This window comes from Sciurus vulgaris (genome assembly GCF_902686455.1).
Source record: "Sciurus vulgaris genome assembly, chromosome: 3".
NCBI lineage: Eukaryota > Metazoa > Chordata > Mammalia > Rodentia > Sciuridae > Sciurus > Sciurus vulgaris.
In genome coordinates, this window is record NC_136463.1 from 170,845,469 (window position 1) to 170,856,145 (window position 10,677).

Genomic DNA, 10,677 nt, shown 5'->3' on the forward strand with positions numbered 1-10,677 from the left:
AAGGATCTGTAGCTCTGGAGAGGAATTTGCACTGCAAAGAATTATGGGAGCTGTCAGCTCCTGAAGGGCAGGTAAGCCTTGGCGGTGAACGAAATGGCCAGCGGGAGGGCGTGGAGTGAGAAGCTGGCCAGAGACCGAATTGTGAACAGACTGGTTTCAAATTATCCTAGCCAGCCCTTGTCCCCAAGAGTGCATTTGTCCTCGCCTTCACCGGCACTTTCGTTCATCCCTCAGGACTGACTGATAAAGACCCTCCCCGGAGTTACGCCAGCGCTCGGCATTCAAGACGGGTTTGCAGCCACCCACTCACTGATCTCGGACCGGATCCCAGTTCCCTGACTTGTTGGATGAGGGGTGGGGCTCTGCCGGGTAGCTCCCCACGCTGCCCCGAGACTGCGCGGGTCGGATACGAGCCGCCCTGCGTAATGACGTCATGGCGCCCGCGCGCGCCCCGGGAGGAGTGGGAGCGGTGGACCGGCAGCGCGGAGGCTCTGGTAACGCAGGCTGGGCGGGGAAGAGGAAGGGGCGGGACGGGGAGCCCCCTCCCGAGTGCTGGGTCGTGGTCCCGATCCACAGTGAGAGCCCTAGGGACGCTCAGCACTCGCTTCTTACCCCAGCAGGCTCTGCCCGGCCCGGCGATGGAGTTTCCGGACCTTGGGGCTCACTGTTCCGAGCCGAGCTGTCAGCGCTTGGGTGAGAGGCGGAGCGCGCGGGAGGCGGGCCGAGCGGAAAGGGGTTTGGGACTGCAGATGGGGCTAGGAGGGTGGGCTCGGGGCCTGGAAGTGCCAGAGAAGGGCGGAGCTCGAAGTTGGGGGCGGTGGCTAGGGGGCGTGGCGAAGGAGGTTGTGGACTAGGGAAGGGGTGCAGTGTGTTGCCAATAGGGTGGCTTTTTCCTTACGGAGTGGCATCCTTGAGTGAGAAGAAAGGACAGCCAGGTCCTGCTGGACCTACAGTCCGACCCACTTCCTGCAGATTTTTTGCCGCTCAAGTGCGATGCCTGTTCGGGCATCTTCTGTGCAGACCATGTGGCCTATGCCCAGCATCACTGTGGATCCGCTTACCAAAAGGTGAGGAGGCGATCGTGAGGGTGAGAGGGGGTGGATGGTGAATGCATGCAGAATCTCCAGAATCTGCTTCACATTTTTCCCTCCGTTATTGTCTTTCTGAGGCTCAGTGCTGGGGAACATCGGGTTTTCTTGTGCATTATTATCCAAGTTCTTTCAGGACCAGAGATTTTTATGGACTGGGAGTGGACCACAAACTGACTTCTACCTCTTGACTATAGGATATCCAGGTACCAGTATGTCCCCTATGTAATGTACCTGTGCCTGTGGCCAGAGGGGAGCCTCCTGACCGTGCTGTGGGAGAACACATTGACAGAGACTGTCGCTCTGATCCAGCACAGCAAAAACGCAAGGTCAGTGATTGAGGGGTTAGTTTTGATCCAGCTGGGACTGATACCTGCAAACCTAAACAACGAACTCCAGTGATGGGGCTGGAGAAGGGATAGAATCTTTACAGACTTAAACCTTCCCAATACGCCTCAGATATTCACCAACAAGTGTGAACGCTCTGGTTGCCGACAGCGGGAGATGATGAAACTGAACTGTGAGCGCTGTGGCCGAAACTTCTGCATCAAGCACCGTCACCCACTGGACCATGATTGTTCTGGGGAGGGGCACCCAACAAGCCGGGCAGGGTAATTGCTCTACTGACAACCTCTATTACTACAAATTGGGAAGCTTCAACCCTGTCCTAATTGGCCAAGGGAATCTTTTAACCTCTTTCAAACTGGAGGAACTCCCTGATTTTCTGGGTAAGGCATGTTCTTGGAGGCATGCCAAGACTGTCTGTCTTCCCTACAGATTTGCTGCCATTTCCAGATCACAAGATCTGGCTTCTTCAACAAGCACCATCCCCAGCCCAAGTCGGACCTTACCTTCCTCTACCTCTCCTAGCAGGTAGGCTTGCCCATTTCTCTCCTCCCTTTTTTCATCTTCACATCTCTGATCTCAACCTCTTGAATGTCTGCCATAGAGCCACAACCCAATCTTCGTCCCGGACAGTCCCTCCAGTGATTACTTTGCAGAATGGCTTGGTGAGTTGAGCAGAGTTTGGATAGATAGAGGCAAACCCATGAAGAGAGTAATGTCCAAGGAAACTGGTCTTCTTTCTTCCTTTGCAGAGTGAGGATGAGGCTCTGCAACGTGCCCTGGAACTATCTCTAGCAGAGACCAAACCCCAGATCCCAAGGTACCTACTCTGGTGAGAGGGTAGGATTTGGGCTAGAGCTCAGTTTGGAGCTGAGGAGGTGAGACCACTCTGACCCAATGCAAGATAGTAGGAACTTGGGTTCAAGATTAAGATGAACTTTTGACCAATTCTTTCATTGCCTTTATACAATGGGAACAATACTAATATCCACCCTGGATCGCTATGAAGACTGTAGTAATACCTAGAGGCGTTCAGCACCGTGATGCCTAACACAGATTGGATGCTTGAATCTGAGGCATTACTGTCATATAACTTGTTTCTCCCTCTTAGTTCTCAGGAGGAAGAAGACTTGGCTTTAGCTCAAGCGCTATCCGCCAGTGAGGCAGAATACCAACGGCAGCAGGTACAGAGATGGTGGGATAAAGGTGGGGTCCCAAGCTGGTAGGGAATAAGAAGCTGTGTGTAGGGGCTGTTCTTCCAAGTGTTGGAGAGTGTTGGGATGATGATTATCCTTTTGCTTTCAGTGTGACTCCAGCCCATGCTAAGTTCTGAAATGAGGCCTTTCCTCTCTTTTCCTTGACTTTGTACCCTCTCTCCTCCTCCTCCTCCCCGTCCTTGCTCCAGGCGCAGAGCCGCAGCTTGAAGCCGTCCAACTGCAGCCTGTGCTAGGGTCCTGGGCATGGGGAGGGAGGCTCAGCTGAGAAGGACTGTGGCCCTCACATCTCCAGGGTACACAGAGAGAGGAGGCGCACAGCAGCCTGGAGTGCAGAGATGAGCAGAAGTGAGGCGGAGGCCGCTCCCAGGAGCACCAGAAGGCTTGCCGAGCTGAGCCTATGAAAGGTCCTGCTAGCTCTTGAGCTACAGGGAGAAAGTAACAGAACCATTTCCTGGTTGGGCCCTCAGTGGGTGCTGGCCAGGCGCCACGCTCAGCTCCCTTCCTCATGTCATCCCCTTACCTGGGGCTGCCCCACACTGGTAGTGGGCAGGGAGGGGCCTGGAAAGAATAAAGATCTTGGCAGTTAGTAAGATATCCAAGTGGTGTGTGTCTTTTCCCTCTCCAACCCAAGACAGGAAAGTCTTGTCAGGAATGCTTCACTGACTTAAGAATAGAGGCCCCTCATGATGCCCCACAGACAAAGCCACAGTGATCTTGCACAGTCCATACTTTTATTTCCCTAAAGATCTTTTCTGAAAGATCCCTTTCTCTCATAACAGCTAGCACCAAACCCCTGACCAGGATGACATAAGCCAGGGAAAAGGGACACATCTTATTCCCCTGAGTTAGTGTTTGAGAGGGAAGAAACCACAACTTTTGTCACTGTGCCATGGTTTGGGGCTTAGTGTCTTCAGGGACTTCCTCCTGTCCCTGCTGCTGCAGCTGCCACATGTCAGCATATACTCCACCTCGGGACAACAGCGCCTCGTGCCTGGGGTGAGGAAGCAAGTGTTAAGCACTATCAGTTTCACTCTAAAGAAATTGGGGTATGAGGACAAAGGAGACAGGCAAGGGAGTCCCCCTCTAGAAGCCCCTGCCCTGTTCATCCTGTGTCTCACCGTCCTCTCTCCACGATGCAGCCATCTTTGATGACAAGAATCTGGTCAGCATTGACCACAGTCGAGAGCCTGAGAAGTCAGAGATCAGTTATCTACCACTCCACCAGAACTGGCCCACACTGCCAGCCACCCAGGTCCGGTAGTCTTGTACCTGTGTGCCACCACGATTGTGGTGCGGTTGGTGCACACTTTTGCCAGAGAAGCCTGGATGGCCCTCTCATTAGATGTATCCAGTGCTGACGTTGCCTACAGAGAGGGTCCAGGTAAAATGCCCCTGCCACCCAAAGATCCAAATAGGAGGAGGATATAGGCTGTTAGCTGAGGCTCAGGAAATAAAGAGTTTGGGCACGGGATCCAAAAAGGGTTTTGGTGAAACATGGACTGGTGATACCTAAGCCAGGTGGAAAATTGCCTAGCAGAAGTGGCTTGGGCGCAGACAGGGAGGGCAGAGGGCAGACGGGTGCTGAAGCCTCACCTCATCCAGCAGAATGATGTCTGGAGCTTTGAGAATGGTGCGAGCGATGGCAACTCGCTGCTTCTCCCCACCACTTAGCTTCAGTCCGCGCTCACCCACCTGGGTTTCGTACCCTGTGGATATTTGCCCACCTCCCTCAAGTCACATATAATAAACTTGGTGTCTGCAACCAGAGATCAGGATTAACAGACCTACACTGGGCAGGGGAGGGGACTCTGCAGAGGTACCTCACCTTCAGGGAATGTCATGATAGCATCATGGATGCCTGCAGCCTGTGCAGCAGCTTCTACCTCATTGTTCCCAGCTGTAACACGGCCATAACGGATGTTGTTGGCAATGGTGTCATTGAAGAGGACAGTGTCCTGGGGCACAACTCCAATGTGGGATCGGAGAGATGTCTGGGTCACCTGGGGCCAAAAGACCATATACCACACCCTGTGAGATCAATCCCCTTGGCTTGGGAGATAGAATGAGATGGCAGGAAACATATGGCTTAAGAGGCCCAAGGCTGGAATCTTGCCATCACCACTGTAAATGCAAGCTGGGTGGGCAAATCGCTCACCCCCTCTCAGTCTCTCAGCCTCTCTCCCTCCACAGAAATATACTGCTGTTGCTGCCTGCTTTCCTGGACTACTACAGATCTGTAACATTATCATGTATTCTATATGCAGATCTCTAAATTATGGGATTGTCCCCAGCAACCTTACCTGTGAAATGTCCTGTCCATCTATTCGGATGCAGCCAGAACTAATGTCATAGAAACGAAACAGAAGGCGCAAAATTGTGCTCTTCCCTGCCCCAGATGGGCCCACCTGTTGCATTGGAAACACGGGAAAACATTAGGCCCACTGGCTTTTAAGACTCCAAGAGGCAACCAAAACCCATGCAGTCTGTCACATTCATTCCTGTTGCCCATTAAAACAGGGCTCTAACTCCCAGCCTGGGTCATGAACCACCACAGGCACTGAATGAGGGAAGCTCAAGTATGGGCCAAGTGGCTGGGTGTCTTCTCACCAAGGCCAGTGTCTGTCCAGGCATCACGGTGAAAGACACATCTTGCAGGGTCTCCCGCCTGCAAGGAAGTGTGGACGGGGTCAGCAGGCCACTCCCATTGCTAGAGCCACTACTGGGTCCTGCCATCCCCCAGGTTCTTTCCCCTAGTAGTGGTGGGCTGCAAAGCCAGGGTTCAGAGCAGGACAAGGCGGAGGAAGACAGATGCAAATGGATTAGAGGAAAGGAAAGAAGGCAAAAGGAGAGGGCTCACCCGTCAGCATAGCTGAAGTGTACATTCTCAAACTCAATCTGGCCCTTTTGAAAGTGAAGGGGTCCTGCTCCAGGAAGGTCCTTCACCTGGCAGAGGCCAACGGTATAACAATTTCTCCAGAGACAAGAAAAAGCCCAACCAAGCCCCACTCCTCTGTCTTCACTCACTTCTGTCTCTTCTTTCAGCAGGTCAAACATGTTCTCCATGTCAATGAAGTTGGTCTGGATCATCCTGCAAGAAGGGTAAGGGTTGGGGTTCCTCTGAGGAGCTAGGAAATAGCAACACACATCAAACAGGTGAGAGCTAACGATCAGATTACCTGTAGTAGGTGCCAAACCAGTTGAGGGGCATGTACAGTTGGATGATGTAAGTGCCAAATAGCACAAAGTCCCCAACCTGTGGAGACCCAGGAAGCCGAGTTACAGGGGGTCTGCTCTTCCTATCGTCCTGCCCACTTCCCATTCAGGGACCTGGTGGCTCAGATACACGCCCCAGGCCCCTCTTCCTTGCCCCCACTCTCCCATTCCTGATTCTGCCTCACCTGTAGTTTCTGTTCACTGACAAAGTATGCGCAAAGGAGAGAGCCAGCAAGGAGGCCAAGTCCAATAACCAAGTTCTGGGTCTGATTCAGTAAAACCAGTGAAGCATTTGACTTCCACTCCAAACCCTGAAGGCAACGGTACAGGAGGGAGGAATGTCCCATACACATTGACCACCAAATCCCAGCTTTCAATCTCACTACCTGGACCATACTCCTCTGGGTCCTGGCAATGCCCCAATGACCAGCTTGCTGCTCTTAGGAGGCCGCCCCTCACACCCTCACCTGATACTTGATGATGGCCTCTCGGTAGCGCTCCACTTCATAACCCTCAGCGTTGTAGTACTTCACCTGGTGAAGTCAAACAGCACATGGTGCTCAGATCATTCATCCAGATTCCAATCCTTCCTTCCTGATTTTAAATAGCACTAACCCTAGTTCCTCATCACCCTAGTGGTCCCAGCCACGTTCCTCCACATTTCTGTGCTTTTCATCATTGCCCCAGAAGCCTTCCTTACCGTCTCAAAGTTTAGTAGAGAGTCCACTGCTCGTGCCCGTGTGGCATTTTCCTGCATGTTCATGGCACGGCGAAACTTGGTTCTCCACTCAGTGACCACGATAGTCAGGACTGGAGGGTGACAGGACGAGGGGTAGGGAGAATAAATCATCATCCTCAACAGCAAAGACCAAGCGTGGATGTCCACTCCCTGCCATACATACTAAACCTATACTAGGGCCTTGGGACCCAGACTCAAGAGGGAGAGAGCCTCAAGCTTGATGAGGGGAGGAGCTGCATGTGAGACGTCTTCACAGTGTACTCAAAGGCTCATGTGAGGAAAACGCCTCAAGGTGAACACATGGAAGGCAAGATGCATCCGACTGCACAAATGAGTTTCTCCTCGACCTGTGGCCACCACAGCAGGGACCTAAGTGACAAGGATGTCCTTCCCTGGTCCTCCATCTAGGTTGAACTAAGGTCCAACTCAAAAGAGCCCACTGTGCCAGGAGGAGCCATATCCTAATCAAGTCCACCAATCCTCAGCCTCCTGAAGGTAGGTGGTCATGTGATGCTCATGCCCAAGGGAACCCTAGATAGTAGAGAGATGGTTTCACCCAGCAGCACTCACTGAGGTAAAGACTCATGCACAGGAACACAATGAGGCCAAACCAGGCGTTGAAGAACATGCTGAAGTAGATGATGCCAATGATGATGTCCGCCAGCGTGGGGATGATGTTGAACACCAAGTAGCTAGGAGGGCAAGTCAAGCAACAAAGGCTTGGTGACTTAGGCCCAGCAACCCTTCTTTTAGGAGTCTCAGTGTAGTGTTTTGCTTTCAACAGCAACAGACTGGAATCAATCTAAACACCTCTCAAGAGGCACAGACTAAATAAACCACTGCAGCCTCAAACCACAGAATTCTCTGTATCAGTTTTTGTGAATAACAGAGATCTTCATGCATGGATGAAAATGTTATCTCCACAAGGATTTGTTAAAGGTGCTCTAAGAATTACATCTATGTCCTGAAATCCTGTTTTAGGAAAAATGTCCACAATATATTTAGTTTTGTGAGTCTGCACAGATATAAATAAAAATGTAAAAAAGCAGAACTCAACGTACTAAGCAGAGTGGGAAGCTCTGAAGAAGTGGAATTTCAAAGAGATTTGTTCTTGTCTGCATTAAGTTATTATGATGGCCGTGTGTATATCACTCTTATGATTTATAAAACAAAACATAAACCAGGTGGGAGGGGCAGCAGCTCAAGCTGGGTCTATACTGATAGCTCCTCCACCCCTGCTTCTGCAGCCCCACCCTCCCACATGCCCTTTCCACTGGTGTGACACCTGAGTAGCCCTGTGACACTGGATGTGCCCCGGTCCACGATCCTCAGCACCTCCCCTGTGCGGCGGCCCAGGTGCCAACGCAGCGATAACTCATGCAAGTGGGAGAAGAGGCGCAGCTCCACACGCCGTGATGTGAACTGCTGTACCCGGATCCACAGGAAAGTACGCAGGTTGCTCACAAAGCCTAGGGGGCCAGGGAGCCTCAGTAGGGCTGAGGCTGAGTGATGTCAGCCCAACACTAAGACATGAAAGGTCTGAGAACACAGAGGGGCCTGGGAAAGGCATCCTCCATGAGGACAAGGGTGAGGGAATGCCTGTGGGAGGGGCTGATGCTCACGAGGGTGAGTGCAGGGTCCCACACACCTGTACTGCCAGTGCCACCCCCCTGGAGGAACTTGAGGAAGACATAGGTGGTAACAGTCCAGGCCAGGGAACTCCAAGGGGCCTTCTCAGTCAGCAAGTTCACTATGGAAAAAAAGGGTCACTTCAGCACCTGGGATTTGATTTGCTTCAGGCAAAACTGCCTCAGGCTGCCCCTTTCTGACCACACAACTCCCACTGCCCCACCTCCCTAGGTAAGGGCCACTTCAGTCACCAGGCCAAGGAAGAACCAGCAGGCTGAACTGTAGTCCTTCTCCCCCTCACCAATGTCTCTATAGAAGATGGGGACCAACACATTGAGTGCTCGGTCCAACCCCATGAGCCCCAGACAGATGAGTACAACCAGCTGCAGAGCTGGACTCCCCCGGGGCCATAGGTAGCCACTCAGTAGGCGGAGCTTCCTGCCGAAGTCTCGCCAGGTAGACCGTTGGTCTGTTGATCCAGCCTAGGATGATGACACACAGGGGAGAGAAGTTCAGAAGTAAAGAAACTAATTAGCCAGAAGCCCTCCAAGGAAGAATGGATGGGGTGACAGATCCCAGATGTCTGAGCAATCCCTTACGGGATCCGAAAAGCTACTGGGTAACAGACTGATGTCTAGGAAAGCAGTAATTCATTAGGGGAGAGGGAATGATGACATGGAATTAAATGAAAATAGACCGTTGGATTCAGAGGAATTGGAGATGTAGGTCAGTGGTATAGCACATGTTTAGCATTCAGGAGGCCCTGGGATGGAAACCCAGGGTGTGCACGTGCACATATGCACACGCACACATGCACGTGCACTCACACGCACACACACGAGGACTCAGAAAACAAGGTGTACCTGGTTCCTTTCTACATCTTGGTCTTCTTCATGAACCTGCAAGGTGTAGTACTGGGGACGAAGTCCAGGGGCCCAGAGTCCCAGGACAAACAGCCCTCCAGAAACCACATATCTCAGGACCCACAAGCCAAACTGAACCTAAAATGAAACATATGCAAAGAGTGTGAAGACGCTAAAATCCTATTGTACTACTACTCACAACACCAGGCCTTCCTCAAGAGCCCAGCATCTAACAGGCTTTAAAAAACAAAAACAAATCCCACAGTGACTCAGCACAGGCACGCCCCACCAGCTGGCTATCAGCACCCAGCCAGCACCAGACCGGCCACTCCCTTCTTTCTTTTTTTAAGAGTCATCACAAAGCATGGAGCCAGTAGGTCCAGACACGCAGTACTTCTTTCCCAGGCCTTGCCATCAGTGCTTCCCGTTCTCCCAAAGTCCCTCACCTGCTGACCCTGGTCCGCCCTTGCCCACCACCACTGCGGGCTGTTCCAAGACACAAGGGCCAAATTTTCGGCTGCAAACGCCACCGTCCAGAGAAGCAGGAGAGCGGGGCTGTGCCTGAACTTGATCCAGACGCCCATGGCCAAACTCTGCCGTGCCTGGCTCCGTTCCGCCACGAGCAGCCACAGGCCAAAGGCACTGGCCACACTCTCCAGCACGGAAGCCAGCAGTAGGTACCCTGGCAGCCGGGCCCCCCGGGCGGTGCCCACCCGGCCAGCCAGGCCAGCCAGGGGCAGCGCCACCTGAAGTGTGGCCAGAAGCAGCTGCAGCCCGTAAGGAGCGATGCGGGGGCCGGTTTCCCAAGACAACGCGTCCGCGCCAACTGGCCGCTCCCGACCCTTGCAGGGAAGAGCCAGCACCAAGGCCAGAGTCCCAAGGGCCATCAGCGTCGAGGGCACGAGCGTGTAGAAGAAGCAGGGACTCAGGCCATCCTGAGCCCACGTCGGACCCACCGGCCCTTCGGCCTCACAGTAGTTGCCCACAATCACCATGGCAATATGTGGCTGCTGGCCGAGCCTGCAGGCACCGAGGGACCGGAGAACCGGACTGGCCGCTCAGGGAGGGGCGCGGATGCCGGGGTGTCTTGGGTCATGGAGTCGCCCAGCGCTAAGACGCGGGGGTCTAGGGAATGGACGCACGTGGACCCTGCCACACCGCCCACTCTCTTCGCGCACGCGCCGCCGCCACGCTCTCACGCAGGATACGTACGCCGTTTCGGCCCGTCCTCCCCCGCTCGCAGCCCAGGACCCTCAGGCCAAGCGCTAGCGCACAGGACCTGCCCCACCCTGTACGGCAGCGGCACCCACTCTAGGCCCGCCTTCTTCCCCTATCCAGGGTCCCCATTGGCCAATTGTCTCCGGAGTGGTGGGAAGAATGATAAACGCGAGACGAGCAAAATAGAAGGGCGGAACCGACTTGGTCACGTGCTCAGAGCGGGAAATCTGACCGCACCTCGGAGGGAGACCTTGACCTCCACGGAACTGTGGGTCGGAAGCAGCCCTTCAGCTTAGTCGGCAAGCTCGGTGTGTTCTAGCTGCGGCCTGGGCCCACTTGCTTCCAGATCCTCCCTGGTCTCCGGG

The 10,677-nt window shown here is 53.6% G+C and overlaps 2 protein-coding genes across 3 annotated transcripts; one reads left to right on the forward strand and one right to left on the reverse strand.

Moving 5' to 3' along the window:
• The first annotated feature begins 355 nt into the window (after window positions 1–355).
• ZFAND2B (zinc finger AN1-type containing 2B) lies at window positions 356–3,244 on the forward strand. Of its 2 annotated transcripts, none has more exons than XM_079134517.1 (10): window positions 356–494; window positions 621–693; window positions 973–1,067; window positions 1,286–1,417; window positions 1,548–1,699; window positions 1,866–1,961; window positions 2,038–2,098; window positions 2,186–2,253; window positions 2,545–2,617; window positions 2,943–3,244. In XM_079134517.1, the coding sequence occupies exons 1-10, from the start codon at window positions 426–428 to the stop codon at window positions 2,997–2,999; spliced, it is 876 nt and encodes a 291-aa protein (XP_078990643.1). In that variant the 5' UTR covers window positions 356–425; the 3' UTR covers window positions 3,000–3,244. The 2 variants fall into 2 exon arrangements, with proteins under 2 accessions (XP_078990643.1, XP_078990644.1); XM_079134518.1 differs by having other exon boundaries at window positions 358–494; window positions 2,839–3,244.
• A 118-nt stretch (window positions 3,245–3,362) lies between these two features.
• ABCB6 (ATP binding cassette subfamily B member 6 (LAN blood group)) lies at window positions 3,363–10,412 on the reverse strand. The gene is made up of 19 exons (XM_079134502.1): window positions 9,541–10,412; window positions 9,095–9,232; window positions 8,533–8,713; window positions 8,251–8,352; window positions 7,888–8,071; window positions 7,173–7,294; window positions 6,564–6,673; window positions 6,331–6,396; window positions 6,049–6,174; window positions 5,827–5,903; window positions 5,675–5,738; window positions 5,508–5,593; window positions 5,258–5,315; window positions 4,951–5,055; window positions 4,476–4,650; window positions 4,244–4,356; window positions 3,920–4,014; window positions 3,769–3,837; window positions 3,363–3,641 (listed from the first exon to the last, which is right to left on the reverse strand). The coding sequence occupies exons 1-19, from the start codon at window positions 10,087–10,089 to the stop codon at window positions 3,530–3,532; spliced, it is 2,532 nt and encodes an 843-aa protein (XP_078990628.1). The 5' UTR covers window positions 10,090–10,412; the 3' UTR covers window positions 3,363–3,529.
• Window positions 10,413–10,677: the final 265 nt, after the last annotated feature.